The sequence below is a fragment of the Anolis carolinensis genome, chromosome 1 (genome assembly GCF_035594765.1).
Source record: "Anolis carolinensis isolate JA03-04 chromosome 1, rAnoCar3.1.pri, whole genome shotgun sequence".
In the NCBI taxonomy this organism is placed as follows: domain Eukaryota; kingdom Metazoa; phylum Chordata; class Lepidosauria; order Squamata; family Dactyloidae; genus Anolis; species Anolis carolinensis.
The window spans coordinates 271133332-271150863 of record NC_085841.1 but is presented as its reverse complement, the minus strand read 5'-3'; the positions used below and the strand labels follow the sequence as shown (position 1 = coordinate 271150863).

Sequence of the window (17532 nt, the reverse complement as noted above, 5' to 3'; positions counted from 1 at the left end):
CACTATAGTAATAATTTGTAATGTGCCTACTGAGGGTTATATCCTTCAACAAATGTCGGAAGGATTCCTGCACATTTCACTTGAAGACCAAAACAAAAATAAAACCTGAAGGGAAGGAAAAAATACATGAAATTAAAGGTATTGTTTTCTGTAATGCTGCAGTTTCCAATCAAATCATGTCTATCTCATATTATATTAAAAACATTGTTTCTTGGCTTTTCAGCTAAAATCAAGTGCAGTATCTTAAAAACATATGGACAAAAGGACTGCTTTGCTGATAACTCTTGTTGGCATCTGATCATAATTCAGATAGGCACTGGAAACTAAATTTTGGGACAGAAAGCCACCTATGAAAATAATTTCCCCTTTCTTCCAATCTAGCAGACAAATCTCTAGCATTATCGTTTTATCAGTCTGTTTATATGTCACGTGTTGACAAACCCAAATTTCAGTGAAATTTGTTATGGTAAAGCCTATGTTGGGAACTCAAATTAGAACCAAAGACTTTGAAACATATCTAGTTTTATTCTAATGCTGCTTCTAGTAGCCATATATAACAATGAAGCTGTGTAGAAAGAATAATCTCTTGTGTCAATACTTTCAAACTAAGTGGTGGCTCTTTACTTGAATTTTGTGGATCAGAAATTATTTTTATAGTAACATTCGTATGTGTTCATACAATGATCTATAGGTACTGGAACATATTGTAGGCCTGGGCTTGAGTGATCCTGACTTGTACTAAACCAGTGAGGTATAAAACATCCAGATACCTGCTTGTCTTATAAAAGGGATTACCAGGGCCAGCTGGTTGTTCTTACTGTTTTAAAAGCAAGATGAGATAAGCAGTATTTTCCTTCTCCAGTGAAAATCTCTAATTCTATATAAGAGGACTGAGAGGAATATGTAGAATTACAGTCCTGTCACAAATGTGTCCAATCAGACGACCACTATTATAATAGCTAAACCTCTGTAACCCAACCATCCTAGTCCACCCCAAAAAAGACTCCCATCACAGTGTAGATCTGTGATCTGGCACTTCATTAAAATACAACACATAGAAGACATTGAAAAAATGTACTATGTTTTAAAAATATTTCCCAGTATCAGTTCAATCATACTAATTTCTTCTAAACACTATTCTGTTCAGTAGTCAAGATGAATACTTGCAAACACAAGACAATTGCGAGTTCTATATAATCTCATTTATATCAACAGTCAGAAAATAAATATTAGTAGCATGAATAAGTTGCTTGGCCTATTCATTTCTACACAGTTGGGGATTTTTAGTTTTAAAGAAATATTTGATTGCTGCACTTCAATATATTAACACTCCAGGAAAGGTGGATACCAAAAGCAATGCTTATTCCAAGATCTGATAGCAACTGGAGCATTTACAGTCCAACATATTAAGAAAGCAAATATTTACAAAAGTCCAAAACAAATCCCATTTCTAGTTATCACATTGATATAATTTTCCTTTATTATTTTTAATAGACAAGTATAGAAAAAGCTTGCTTTACATCTCTCTTTTTGTACCTAAAAACTGAAACACGAGGGGATATGTTTTAAGAGCAAAGTATAAATGCGTAGGACAACACACAGTCCACTGGCCCTCTTTCAGTGGCAAAGTCTTCAGTGGTAACAAACTAAATGAGACGTTTGTTAGACTTTCCTCTATTAGCTGCTTTGCCTCTCAACTCCACGCACAATAATTCAGTAAGTCCATATTCTCAAGGAAAGGGAAATGTTATTAAGTAAATATTGGTAAAGAGAATAGTTCTAAAAAGTTAAAAAACTGAACTATTTGCATTACAGTCTCTTAGAGCTGTTTGTAGTCCTGTGACTTCAAGTAGTTTCCAACTTATGGCAATGGTGAGGTAGGTCTATCATTGGGGGCAGGGGTTCTGGGCTGGATTTGTTTAAAGGGGAGTTGCCATTGGTTTTCTTTGAGGCTGAAAGAGTATGACTTGCCTAGGGTCATCCAGTGAGTTTCATGGCTGAGTAGGATTTAGACCTGGTCTCTCAAGCATGCCACTCTAAAAAAAAACCATTCATATTTAATTGCACATGCTATAATAACATTTGAAAATTAGATAGAATTACATAGGAAAAAATCTTTCATTGTGTATATAGACACAGCATGCTATGCATTGCGTGCAGCACCTGCATTGGAATGTTAGAAGAAAGCAATGTTGCCCTTGTGTTTCTCTACAGTAAACACGGCTGAACCATTTGTAAGCATCACATAAAAAGAGGACATTTATGAGACATAAAGGTATCTCATAAAACTCTTATGAATTAGGAGATTCCTGGCCAAATCCCAGAAGAGATAATTCTTATAAACATACAGTAATGTTGTAACCTGTATGTGAATGTCAGTGATATAGATTGTTAAATGATTCATGTTTCAAGCTAGTGAAAGTCCTTGCAGTTGGATTGTTCATAACCTCAGAAACTGAAATGAACATCCGCCATTTCTTTTCCTGCCTCCACAAAAGCGTTTCATATACACAGCTCCATTTGGGTGAACAAAGATACAAAGCCCATTTTTCCCCTTCAAGCTGTCAAGGTACAAAAGAAAATGCAAAAAGTATTGCACAGATGTAGTAAAGTACTGGATTTTATCTTCTGGCAGGTGCTCAATATGCAGCCCACATAATCACATGTTAATGATTGGAGTGTGTTAATCAGCATGCATACCTGATTCCTTCTCATCCAAAAGGGGGAAGAAACCAAACAATTTAGAACATGTAAATGCTGCCACTTTCAAAACACATTGTAAATATGTAGCAAGGAGGGGGGACTTCCAAATGCTGTTATCCAGAGAGCTTTAAACATTTGCAAAGGAGACTATGTCCTTCAGTTCAATTATGGGAAAATGGAGTTTCCATGCTCATAATAAACCACTTCTAAAACAAAACACATCTCAATACTTAATCCATCATTATTCTGGAAATATTTCCCTCAATACCTATAGTTATGCAGTAATGGTGGCAGTAAGAGTAATATGGTACTATACATTTCTTTAGAGGCACTCCTATTTTCCAACATTAAGCTACATTTCTTACAATTCGGAAACAAGGCACCTGAGAAGGCCATTTGGTTTTGTGTGTGAACAAAAAGAAATCTGCAAAATGCAGTTCTCAGTTCAACAGATCATAGATTAATCTCACTGCATCTCTGAGACTTACTGCCAATGTAACAAATAACTGTGGATTTGTAAATGAACCACTAGTTTGTGGATTGCTCCTTCAGAGAAAGAAATGCTTTCCAAAATTACTTCACATTCTGATAGAGATCTAAGACTTGGCCAAGGGGCAGCCAGATTTTTCAAAGAAACTGCAATGCAAAAAGGGAAATTGGGGTTTGGAGCATGGTGCAGTGATTTGAATGCTGGACTATGACTCTAGGGACCACTTAGTCATGGAAACCCACTGGGTAAATCTGGGTGAGTCATACACTCTTAGCCTCAGGAAACCCTGTGATAGGTTCACTTCAGGTTCACGATAAGTTGCAAATGACTTGCAACAACAAATGCATTGCTTGGGTGAGTAGTGGGCCATGGTAGCCCTACTGCCAGAAGCATGTGGCATAAGAAGACCTATGAGCAATTTTCTGCTACTTCCACCTAGAGGTGGGAATGCCTGGAAAAAAACAGAAAAATGGGGGAGTAGGGGGGAAAGGTTTTTTCTGTTTTTTTCCAAAGCCATTTTTTCTGGAAATTTAAAAAAAATAAGTGTGTAGAAACAAAAAATCTCAGAAGTCATTCATTAATTCATTAATCATTCATGTTATATTGTTTGAATACCATGTCATAGGTAAAAGGTAAAGGTTTTCCCCTGATGTTAAGTCCAGTCGTGACCGACTCTGGGGGTTGGTGCTCATCTCCATTTCTAAGCCGAAGAGCCGGCGTTGTCCGTAGACACCTCCAAGGTCATGTGGCCGGCATAACTGCATGGAACACCGTTACCTTCCCGCCGGAGTGGTACCTATTGATCTACTCACATCTGCATGTTTTTGAACTGCTAGGTTGGCAGGAGATGGGGCTAACAGCGGGCGCTCATTCCGCTCTTGGGATTTGAACCTGGCACCTTTTGGTCCGCAAGTTCAGCAGCTCAGTGCTTTAACGCACTGTGCCACCAGGGGAAAAGAACATTGGAAAAGAACATATTCTACACACTTTTCAATTTTCGGGGGGGGGGGGGGGGAATAAGGGAAAATCAGTTTTTTCCCCTATTTTTCCATTTTCCCCCCAGGCCTTTCTATCTCTACCCACCATAACCAAAACTTCATTGCTAATGAAATGGCTGGCTAATAGAGAAAGAAAATTCTAACACATCTCAGTACTATGCTACTGTTATTCGGGTTGAAAATGCTGTCTCAGCTGCACTTGATAGCATTCTCACTTTCTATTTTTTCATAAAAATTAACCAGATGATCAAAAAAATTGGTCTAACAGAATATGCATTCCTCAAGCTCTGCAGATAAACTGGATTGAAACTTTAAATTAAGCAACATCTATTCATAAAATATATTTTCTTTTGCTAAACCTCAAATGAAGTTTGGGCCTAATATTGTAATTAATGCATCAGTTCAACTAACTTAACACAGCCACAAATGCAGGTGAAACGTCAGGAGAAAATGCTGCTAGCACATGGCCATACAGCCTAGAAACCACACAACACCCAACCAATGTATAGCTAATATTGCTGGCCATACATTTAGATAGCAAGTTTAAGTACAATAATCTGGAAATGAGTTTCATGGAAACAAACTAAACCCACATCCAAGCAAATAATTCTATAACTTTGTTGTTAATTTAAAATGTGTGGAATGAGATAGTCCTTGAGACCAGATAAACTATCTAGCAGATTCAGCAATGGTTTCAAATAAATGCTGCTCTCCTTTCATATGTTGACATAATGTCCACTTCGTCAGCCATCTTTCTCAATTAGTCTCATCTTTTTTTCAATTCTGCATTTCTCTCATGTGGCCTTTTTTCTTTTTATGTATTTATCCCCAAGATATCTTAAGAACCTTCATGCTTTAAAGTGGATAACAAACCCTTCTGCCAACAGAATCATATTTCCACCAATCATTCAATTGCCAGCAATGCATAATAGAATCACAAAGTTGGAAGAAACCATGAGGGCCATCCAGTCCAGCCCTCCACCATAAAGGAAATTGCAATCAAAACATTCCTGGCAGATGGAGATCTAGCTTCTGTTTAAAAACCTCCAAAGAAGGAAAACACCTTCTACTGCATTCCAAGGCAGTGTATCCAACTGTCAGAGAAGTTCTTCCTAATGTTTAGGTGGAATGCCTTTTTCATTGCTCATGTCCTACCTTCAGTAAATGCTCCTAGTTCTTTAATTATTTAATTCCAAATTCTCAAAATTTGCCACTGCCTGCATTAAACCTCAACATTGTTTTATCTGCATGAAGAAGAGAGATACAAAATGTCTTAAATGCAAAAATTAAATCTGAAAACTTCTTTAAAATGTAAGCCTCTGTGTGTGTGTGTGTGTGTGTGTGTGTGTGTGTGTGTGTGTGTGTGTGTGTTTGTCTGTCTGTCTGTCTGTCTGCCTGTCTGTGTAAGTAGACAGATTGATAGATTACCCTTTCCAATGAAAAGAGTACCAACCCCAATACAATATCAGAAACATACTGTCAAAATCTGCAACTGTAAAATGGAAACTACCTCCTCCCACCAATTCTTTTAGGTTTTGTTAGGTTTTTTATTATACTGTAAAATTCAAGAGGATGGTGATGAGATACTTGAAATGGAAGCCACTCCAGGTCTGACATGGCAGTTGCTGCACACTGCTGAATCTGTCAAATGAAGAGTGAGCACAAAAGGAATTTCCAAATGCAGCTGCTATTTCCCATTTGTTAAATCCTTTTATTACACCATATAAGTACACAGCTGGGAAATACTATAGAGTGGGAGTTAAAACAAAATATTTTGGCTTCCAGATATTCAGAACACACAAAGGACTCAGTGAAAAGCAATTCCTGGTATCAAAAGGGAGTTAAAGTTTGAAAACATTTCTAGTCAATTTGTAGGGTTTTGGTGGTAATGGCTGGATTCTTTCTTTCTTTCTTTTTAACGACAACAGGACATTCAATATAGTATATGTTGCTGTCTTGTTACAAATCAGGATGCACATAAATGCTAGAAATTATGGGTGTTTTTTTTTTTAAAAAAAGGATATTTCTATGTTCTACTTTATTTCTTAATCTCAGACAGCTGTGTATGGTGGACTGGACAGTCAATTCAGGCATTTTATTCATAAGTTATGAATGGAGCCCAATATTCACACGAGCTAGTTACTCTCATCTTCAGAAGAACACTACTGAAAAGGCTTTTTCAAAATTCAGCAGCAATGTCAACTAGAAGAAGTCTATGGGTACTCCAAGTAGCCTTTCCAAAAAGCTACAGGTTTCTTTCCTGTACTGCCATGGAATGAAGAAAATGTGACCCCTCCATCTTGTCTAAAATGTGATTTAGTTTGTTCATCTCTGAACTATCAGCAGGAAAATTAACAATAAATTAACTGTTATTGGTGCATTATGTTTAAATACATAATTTAATATGAAAGTTATTTTCTGTTATACATGATTTGTTGTCTATATGTGACAAAAGGGAGGGTTAAAATGTTTTGGTAAATCTATCAGTGTCTAAAATTTTCTCAGGTGTTAAACGTCATAAGATCAGACACTAGAGTAGTGGCAATTGGTGGTTCTCATGTCAATACTGGAATGAATATCTTCTGGATGTTAGCCCACCCCAAGGACTTTTTGGCAGGAGACAGAAAAAGCAGCATTGCCTATTGCATGAAACCATGTGTATCCCACTGTCAACCAGCCCCCTCCCTAAGATTCCCTTTCCTGATAATGCAAGATTGATCCAGCATCCTGGATGTCAAATAGACCCCCACATGGTATCCCAATTGGGACTCTCTGAACTGCCTTGAAGTTGGCAGGATAGTCCCAATAGCCCTGCCCTGCCAAACATGGTTTGGCACAACTGGGCAGCCACCGGGATCCCCCACCCCCTATGACACAGCTGTAACCAGCTGCGACACCACACCTATTTTCTCATGGGAACTCTGGCTGATGTTCACCAGAAGGCCACATCACTAAGCAAGTTGGGAGGGGCAACTGTCCCATCTATCTTGACTGCTCCTAACTTGATTGGGCTTTCCTCCAAGTTAGTTTAATCCAGGGAAGGCTACATCAAGAAGGTTTGCCCTGAGTTAAGCCAGATCAGCTCTGTGTGCCAGTGTAGATGTGCCCAAGGTTACAAGGAAATGCGCAAGGACTACAAATTTGCTGAATCGGGGCAATTGCACAATATTGAAGGCACTCAATCCAGTATGTAAATGACAGTGGAGCAGCAAGTTCATGAAATAAAGTCCTAAATCTCAGAGTGAATTTACAGCCCCACCATTGTGGAAGTGCACAGCTACCCCATTGCCTTGGCAACTTGCCTGAAGAAATTTGGGTTGGCTCACAGCAATTCAAAGCCAGCTACTGTGAGTGCTATATAAAGCTGTGTCTTCAAATGTTAACTGTGGGACAGGGTTATCCTCAAGATCTCTTGCCTTCTGTAAAAGCTTTCCTCTTCAGAGTATTAATTCATCTGAAAGTATTTTCTTCAGTTTGAATTCCTTTTTGTTTTGCGACTCACTCTACAGCTCCTATCACCTTAAAAAGCTAGTCCTATTCTACCTTGGCAGTGCAGCTAAATTCAAGTAACACAGTTCCCATTTAAATGTTATGGCTTCCATGTAAAGGTTTACAGAAAGCACCTACTCACATCAGTCCTCCACATATCACACCTGCCAATGACAATGAAAAGGCTCTTAGCCCAGGTAGTAGCCAATATTCCTGCACTCAACATTTATGGCAAAAGCAACATAAATTCAGCATTATATCCAGCAAAAGGATTGGTAGGCTGGACATATTCAAGTCAAACCTCAACCCCTCTGCAAAATGAGCATGTAAAGCAAAGGCTACAATGACTCCATGGCTAGGAAATCGTCTTGCACAATATCTGTGAATGAGTGGGTTTCAGAAATATTTAACATACACACTATTACTTCAGAATAACTTCTTATGAAGTAATTTAATTTCTCTCCGCCTATGAATACTCAAGCTAAGAAACACAACTTGCACTGATCCAAAACCAGTGAATGCCCTTTTTAACAGTGGTGGAAACACATGGCATATAGAGTATGACCTCCTGTATCGCCAGGGAATACAGATTTTGTGTGGATACATGAAACTGTGGATAATAAAGAACCCTATTGAAATGAAGGGTTTCTGGCCCAAGATTACCATAGAATCATAGAAAATGTCTAAAGGGGCATATTTAGTTGGGTATCAATAATAAAACCACAGATATGGGGTTGAACTGTGCTTATGATAGAAGCCAGTATTTTCTCCAAACCAGGCATGAAATAGTCTGAAAGTAGAAGAGATTACACAGAAAACACAAAGAACTCATCTATTTGAGAGGATACACAACTCCCTGTACTACAATAATGACATATAGTCTGACTGAGCACTTTATTTCCAAAACCACATGCAAAAAAAATCATGGGGAAAACTTTTTACCTTCTTTGGCAAACTGCTGTCCCTCCTTTGAGGGCCTTGTCTATTATAATTGCTGGATTCAGTCATAAGACAAGGCTAGTTACTTTCTTGTACTGGGAGTTGCTTTTATGTCATAATTCCCATAATCTTCTGACAGCATGTCCCATAATGATTGAGAGATTCTGAGAGTAGTAATGCAAATAAGTAGTTATCCCAGACTAAGTCTGAGACCTTTTAAAATGCTGCAGTTACCAAACCAGCAATACCTAGCATGCCAGATTTTGCCATGAGTTCAGATTATGGCTGCTTTCTCTAATGATTAGAATCGAATACTTTAAAAAACACAATAGAGAGACTGAGAGAGAAAAGGTCCTGGAACATCACTTTCTACAAAGGACCAAAGACTGTCAGTCATAGTCAGTCCCCTGAGTAGGCAAAATCATTTGAAGAATTATATACAGCCTATTGAATCTCTCCTTAGGGACATGTGGTTTAACTGCTAATGATTTTGAGGAATTTTATCCCAGAAGTGTATGATTATTTTTCCTGAAAGGGATTTTTTCTGAAACTAGAAAAAGGAAACCTCAAGCTAAGTCACTTGAGCAAAATACATACACCTGTTTCAGAAATCTGAGAACAGAAAAGTAATGTGTGGTTCTTTCAGCTTCTCGGAGGTACAGCAAGTGTTGACATGAAGTTACATTGTTTTTTTTTGTTTCAGAAAAGCAGAGAAATACACTTGGAGACAAAAAAAAAACCAAATGTATAAAACGTAAATTCCATACCACATGGCTTTCCTCATCCCATTCTGAATTTTTCTTTTTTAAAAAAAGACTAGGTTTTTCAAAGTGAACATAAAGATTTTTCTACTGGATAAGTAGTATGTTTGATCACATTTAATTTCATAAAACCGTAACACCTGGATTCAGAGTCACATTCTTTTCTCATCACATAGACTGAGAAGATAGTGTATGCCTTGCGGGAATTTAGCAGGCTTGGAATTAAATTTCAGACAACCCCAGCCACCAACCCCCATACATAACTGCAGTGAATAAATACATTTTATCCAACTCTCATTGCATCTACAGCTACTTGTGTGAAGCCTTCAAGTTAAAAAAATTCAGAAATCATTTACCAAAACCTGATGTGTCATATGCACACTTTGGGAAAACTCCCTTGATATCTTTTATATTAATTTGGCTTTACAAGTGTCATGCAGAATTCTTCCTTTACTGCTACCTGGAAATTCCCAGTTTGTTTCTCATCTAAGTGCTAACCAAACTCAGTTCTGCCTGGTTTCTAAAACCCAGGTTTCTGCCTGTGTTCAGGTAGGTATGGTAGTGATGAGAAGAAGTAACACTAAATGTGGATACAAAGAATGGTCTGTCTCAGTTCAAGCAGACATCACACTCTGCCTCATATTCAAGGCAGAAAGGTTGTCTCATCATCTAGCAAAACCTCAGATATCTTTTCCATTTATCCGAATAATAAAAAAAAACAACAACAATGAATTGCTATGCTTATAACTTATTGTTTTGGAAGAAATGGTTGAAAATTGCAAAATCATAGACACTTCTTTGGTGATCTCTGTCATGGTTCACATACAGAATAGTTTAGAGGGTTTAGGAAATTATGGATGAAAATAGTATTCAAATACATGATTTTTGGTTCATGTTGTTTCCTGCTCATTTAAATTGAAATTACAGGAAGTCCACGTTGATTGGGAAGATATGAGCTTCAGAGGAGATATCTTGTTACTTGCCATCAAGTCAACTGCAGTTTATGGTAACTGTTGTTCAGCCTTCTGACCTTTAACCTGTGAGGATAAATAGCACACAGCTTTGGGTTGGATGTCATCAGTTTTCTGGTGATATCCAGGTATATCTCTTATTTGCAAGTGATGCCAAAGAGGCTGGTGGTAGTACTGAATTGTTGTCTGGATACAATACAAGACTGGATGTATGTGAATAGGCAGATGTAATCCAGATAAGTCTGAAGTATTCCTGGTCAGTAGGAAAACCAACCTAGGATTGGAATCACAGCCTGTTCTGAACAAATTCTAAAGAACTTGGGGTCAAGCCTACTCCCGTATGAGTGTGCCAGATATTTGAGATCTTCAGAGGAGACCCTGCTGCTTCAAAAGTCCTTGTTGGTTGGGAGATAATATAGGAAATGATGGATAGACAGACAGACAGACAGACAGATAGATGTGATGTGCAATCCATTAAAAATTGTTCAAAAGTCATTACAAAACGGAAGGGCGTTGGCATTTCATTTCTAAAAGGTTTCTAAAGTACAATTAGTGAAAATTTCATTACTATAATGAAATGAACTTTTGTTACTATTTTGTTACAGTAATTGCGCATAAATTACTATAATTGTGGAAACTTCAGGGGCTCCTTTCTCCCTCATTTTTAAAGCTATTGGGGTAAAACTTGCTACAATGGTAGAACACATTTACCACTGTTAGCCCATAAATTTCAGAATGTTTTACTTATCCACTGATGTTTTGGGAATTTTCAAAGTTTTTACATACAACATTTAAAAAAACTACAATAATAATAATAATAATAATAATAATAATAATAATAATAATAATAAAACTTTATTTATACCCCGCCACCATCTCCCCAACGGGGACTCAGGGCGGCTTACATGGGGCCATGCCCAGGACAATACAATATAACCATATCATAATACAATTAAATAATACAATAAATAAAAATAAACAGTACAACATAAGATCAAAACAGCAGTATAACAAGGGCGGGCCGCATGAACACTAAATTAAAACTCTGGGTGAGAAAGGGATCAGAATAAAAACCTCGGGGAACAGGGACGTCAGATAGTGAAACAGTCTAGAGGATAAATGTTGGGGGGAGTAGCAAAGGAGCATTTACTCTCCGAAAGCACACCGGAAGAGCCATGTTTTTAAATCTTTCCTGAAGGCTAAAAGGGTGGGAGCTTGCCTGATTTCAATGGGCAGTGAGTTCCACAAGCGGGGGGCCACAGTAGAAAAGGCCCTCTCCCTTGTTCCCACAAGGCAGGCCTGAGATATAGGCAGTGGCGACAGGAGGGCCTCCCCTGATGATCGGAGAGATCGAGCAGGTTTATGGTAGGAGATACGGTCACGAAGGTAGGCGGGTCTCAAACCATTTAGGGCTTTATAAATGATGGTCTGCACCTTGAATTGGGACCGGAAGATGAACGGCAGCCAGTGGAGCTCCTTGAACAAGGGAGTAGATCTCTCCCTGTAACTCGCCCCCGTTATTAATCTGGCAGCCGAGCGTTGGACCAATTGTAACTTCCGGGCCGTCTTCAAGGGAAGCCCCCACGTAGAGTGCATTACAGTAGTCCAGTCTAGAGGTAACTAAGGCATGGACCACCGTGGTCAAGTCAGACTTCACGAGGTATGGTCGCAGTTGGCGCACAAGTTTGAGTTGTGCGAAAGCCCTCCCGGCCACCACCGATACCTGCGCCTCAAGCGTCAGCGCTGAATCCAGGAGGGCTCCCAAACTGCGGACCTGTGATTTCAGGGGGAGTGCAACCCCTCCCAGCACAGGTTGCCACCCAATACCCCGATCCGATGAGCGACTGACCAGGAGGGCCTCTGTCTTGTCAGGATTGATCCTCAGCTTGTTCCTCCTCATCCAGTCCGCCACAGCGGCCAGGCACTGGTTCAGCATCCGCGGGGCTTCCTTGGAGTTAGATGGAAACGAGTAGTGGATTTGTGTGTCATCTGCGTAGAGATGGCAACACCCTCCAAAACTCCGGATGACCTCTCCCAGCGGTTTCATGTAGATATTGAAAAGCATGGGGGATAAAATAGACCCTTGTGGGACCCCACAGGTCAAAGGCCAGGGGTCCGAGCAGGTGTCCCCCAGCTTCACCATCTGGGAACGGCCCTCCAGGAAGGACCGGAGCCACTGCAGAACCATGCCACCGAGTCCCATCCCGGAGAGCCTCCCCAGAAGGATACCATGGTCGATGGTATCGAAAGCCGCTGAGATGTCCAGGAGAACCAGCAGGGTCACACTCCCCCTGTCCAGTTCCCTGAGGAGGTCATCCACCAAGGCGACCAAAGCCGTCTCGGTGCTGTGACCAGGCCTGAAGCCAGAGAAGAGCTATGTCCTTGAATTTTCTATACAATGACAGGAAATAACAAGGGATCATTCCCCCAACTTTCAGAAATTCATGTACTGATTTTAGGATTTCTAAAAAAGGGCACCATTAAAGTTCTAATGGCAGATGGCAATCCAGCCTCTAAACTAATTAATATGCTTCCCCTGTAGTATAGGGGTATCCATTTGGAGATTTCTGTTGGGCGAGTGGTTTCTTCCCAAACCAGTAAAGAGATTTACTTACTAGAAGTATCTGTCAGCCCTCCTTTTTGCAGATTCAACCATTCATTGGAAGTCTCACTGGCTGCTGTTGGGGGGGACAAATCTCTCTCTCTCTCTCTCTCTCTCTCTCTGCTACTCTGATTGGTGCTTGCTGATGCAATGTAGTTTGCATCATTCTGGGAAATGTAGTTTAGGGCAGGGCCTTTTGAATTCTCTGGCATAGAGCTCATCCCTTCCCAAACTACATTTCCCAGAGTTCTGTGCTGTTCCCAGCAAACTGCTCCCTCTTTTTCCCACTCCTAATGCTGAGAATCCATTAATTTAGTGAAAAGGCAAGGCACCAAGGCAGCCTTTTTGGCTTTGCCTGTTTCCTTGTGCTGAAAAGGAAACTGACTTTCGGAGCCTTCCTAGATTTACAAAACTAAAACAAAAAGGTATGGGGTAAGTTTCAATTCTTAATTTTTTGGTGCAGGCCATGTCCACATATCAGATATTGCCTCATAAGTACAAAGTGTAATGGATTTGTAACAAAAATGCACACCTCTAATAGATAGACTCTGCTAGAAGAAGGAGAGGGGCATTTATGAGTATATACAGTGTTCCCTCACTTATCGCTGGGGTTAGGTTCCAGGACCACCAATAAATGAAAATCCACGAAGTAGGGATGCTATATTTATTTTTATATTTATACATTATTTTAGTAGTTATACACGATTTTAAGTCTTTATCAACCAATTGTGTGTTGATAAATTGCCTCCTTCTCCTCCAATTGCTGCTTAGGTTCCTTTTCTCTCCCTTTGGTTTCTCCTTCCCCCCTTCCCTAGGCTGTAAATTGTATTTTTTATGATTTATAATAGTCTTTTAGAGTTTATTGAAAAACCGCGAAACAGCAAAACCGCAAAAAGTGAATCGCGAAGTAGTGAGGGAACACTGTACCTTTATCAGATCTTAAGGCAGTGAAGAGCAGAACACTTACTCCTATTTAACATTTGATGCACTGCACTGAGAAGCAAGGAGCCAAGAAGTGGGAGGGATAGGCAGTATTGGATGCAAGTGCTTCAGAGCAGGAAAAGTGCCCAGATAAGGACCTAGAAGTTCTACTATCAAGCTGTAAATATAATAGGTTTGGTAAATGCAAAGTGCTAAAACAAGATAATTACTATTTTTTAATCACCACTCAAATAAATATGTTGAAACAATGCCATGGAAGAAAAAAATGTTCGCAGGTATAAGAACTACACATTCTAAGTTGTGCAATGAAATTTCAGGAATGCCTCCTCAGTTGAGTTTGTCTTCGGGCAAGTGTTTCCACACAGAATTGTTGTCTCAGTTCCCCCATGTTAGTGAATACTAAATTGAGGTGTAAAAGAGTAATTTTTGCTCTATAAATGTAAGGACAAAGTATAGAAAAGGCAAGTACTTTGTGGCTCCCATTAGATGAAATATTTATGATCCCCCACCCCAGACTATATTGGATTAATTGGATGGGATAGGCTAAAGCAGACTTTCTCAAACTGTTCTTGTTATGGTTGAGCCTTCTGGCTCCGATACTAGGAGACGAGGTCGTAAGACTCCTCGAGAGTCAGACTCTTTTGAGGAGCGCGAAAGGAAACGGCTCCGGGACTTATTTGCAGAACCAACAGACGAAGACTCCTTTGAGGGTTTTACCGAGGGAATGGAGGAAGAGATGGTTAGCTCAGAGGAGGATGACATGGAATGGACTCGTGTGAGGGAGGATTTGGGTGTCACCGGCAATGATAGCATGGGAGGCGACTGGCGGGTTGCAGGATCGGACCCGTGGACGGGCTGGAGGGATGGAACGGGATCCACAGCTGGGGATGCTGTGGGGCGTAGTCAAAGGTGTTTTAGTTCTGATGAGGATGATGATGAGGAGACACCTGGAATTAGGATAGCAGCTGACAGCGATGAGGAGTTATGAACTGGCATAAAATGGGGTCTAGAATCAATGGCTAATTGCGTTGGGCAAGGTAATCTGGACGAACGCTTGGGCTCTTGTTGGGGAACTTCCTGAAGACGGGTGTGATTCGTTTGCTGGATACGTAAGTTACCAAGGACACTGGGCATAGACGGCGGGAGGAACTGTGTGGGCTTTTTCTGTGCAACTTGTGTTTAATCTTGATAGCTTGGACCTCCGTCGTCTTTTTGACGGACATTATTTGCCTACTCTGGATTGACGCTGGACTGACTGACTGACTACGACTCTGGACTATCCCTTCTGTGGCTATCGGTGGAACTTGTGGAACCTTAGACGTCTGCACTTGGCTTTCGACCTCGGACCGGATTGGGACCCTGCTGACCGTCGTTACCCTGATTGATGTGCCTGGACCTGGTTTTCGCTCGTTGCACGGAGGAGCAACAGCCCGAGTTACTTCTGTAGCTCTTGAGTAGCAGAGGGAAATCTGCTGCTGGGTTTTGTGTTCATTTTGACCTTTTGTTTACCAGTTTTTGTTTGTTTAATTACCAGGCTGAAGTAAGCACCTTTGATTTAACCCGGATTCTTTTGAACTGTTTAAACTCAAACGAAGTTATTTTTGTTACTTTTCATACTGAAGACAAGTGTTTGCCTAGTCTTTTGTTTCCTACGGGCAATTTTTAGTTCTGTAACCTCAATAAACTGTGTTGTATTCTATTTGGTGGCGTTCTGTCTATGACAGGTCTCTTCCAGATGTTTTGGACTTCAGCTCCCACAATTCCTAACAGCTGGTAAGCTGGCTGGGATTTCTGGGAGCTGAAGTCCAAAACATCTGGAAGAGAACAGTTTGAGAAATACTGTTAATACTGTTGTTATTCTTGTGCGCTTTCAAACAATTTCTGAGTTATGAATGAATTAATTTTATTATGGTCTCAGATCAGGAGTTTGAAGTGTTAAAACATTAAAACCAGAAGTTCAAAACATTAAAGCAGAAAGTCCAAGATATACAACCACTGTAATCAGCATCATATTTGAAACATATTCATGACAAGTCTAAAACATGTGGAGTCTGAATTATGGTAACCCTAAGGCAGATTTTCTTGGCAGAATTTTATCAGATAACGTTTTCCATTCCCTTCCATTTGACCCACAAGTCACTTCTATTGTCTATACCATATACAATTGAATCATTGAAGCTACTTCAACCTATTTGAGCATGTCACCATCATTTCCCGAGAGTAGCACTAAACGGTACTCAAAAAATCACCACTGATTCAGGACATACCATTCTATGCTGAGTTGAGATAACACTGTTCCAGTCAGCGTCTTGTTGAATTGTAGTGACTAGAGTCGGTAGCTCCTCAGAGTGAGGTTTGTTGTGCAATAAGGTGTGCAGAGGCAGATGGGAAGCCACCAGCTCTTCATTGTTGCCTTCTTCCTGCTCCTGTGATGCTAAGTCCTGGGTGATTCCTTCCTCTCCATCAACTGCAAATGGAGAGGTGGCCTGCTTGGAAGACATTCTTCTACAAAATAAGAAAAGGGGGAACATAAATAATATGTATGCATTTTATCAAATCAAAACACCCAGAATGCAAATGCAGGAACCCTATAAAAGGGAGAATTATTTGGTTGCACTAAATATGATAATTTGAAGGCTTGCATAGCAATGTTATGTGTGTTCATTCAAAAATAAGCTCGACATAGTTCAATAGAGGTTACACATGTAACTTTAAAGATTTCTAGAGTTTTATTTTAGTTTTTTCATGAAAAAGTAAGTGCAGGAAACCCAATATGTTAAATAGATTTGGGTGAGTACTATAAACTGGAGACTTCGGTGGTACAATTTGGTTTTGGCACACAGCAGGGAAGAAACATTTAAGGCCTAAAATTTCTACTCTAAGTATTAGAGATCACAATCAGATCTTCTTCACTCACTTTTAAATAATATAACTGGTAACAACTTCCTTAAAGTATAGTTTATTTTAATCTCTTAAAGGGATTTTAAACAGAGGCTGAATGGCCATCTGTCCGGGAGTGATTTTCCTGCTTCTTGGCAGGGGATTGGACTGGATGGTCCATGAGATCTCTTCCAACTCTATGATTCTATGATTCTACAATTCTAAAGAGGGTGCATGATCTTTTGCAGAAAGTGCCTATATATTTTGCAGCAAGTACAACATCATTATCTGTAAAACAAAAGTGCAGTAGTGATGTGAACAATGGAAATATTGCTAATTTTATATGTTAAGTACTTTTTCTAACACATCAGATTCAGTAAGTCTTATTTAAGTAATCAGCACTCAAGAGAAAACACATTTTGTTTTATCCCTGGATAAGGATCTCTGTTTGAATAAAAAAGATTTTTTTCAGACCATATTCTAACTGTGAATTATTTGTAGGTGTTCTTCAGTGTGTGGGCTTTCCCCCACACACACTCAGTTCTAAGAATACATTAACAGCTCTGGCTGTATTTGTCTGAGCTGCATCTCCATTTTATATTTACAGAAGTGCAAAGAATATAGAGATTTGGTAAATTTGCAGATCAGATGATATAGCAGTGATAATGAAAGGTATGTATTCAGAAGTTCTGCTTGTTTTTCTGGTGTAAATATCATCTGATGCACTGCTTCTTCCTACGGAAGCCACTGACCATAA

General features: G+C 39.7%; 1 protein-coding gene across 13 annotated transcripts in view; it reads right to left on the bottom strand.

The window, feature by feature from the left end:
* sox6 (SRY-box transcription factor 6) overlaps positions 1–17532 on the bottom strand; it is a 524097-nt gene that overhangs the window by 282446 nt on the left and 224119 nt on the right. For all 13 annotated transcript variants that reach the window (XM_016993151.2, XM_008107320.3, XM_062977163.1 and 10 more), the window contains one exon: positions 16163–16400. In XM_016993151.2, coding sequence (XP_016848640.1) covers positions 16163–16396 — 234 coding nt within the window. In that variant the 5' untranslated portion in view covers positions 16397–16400. The remainder of the gene's footprint in view (positions 1–16162; positions 16401–17532) is intronic.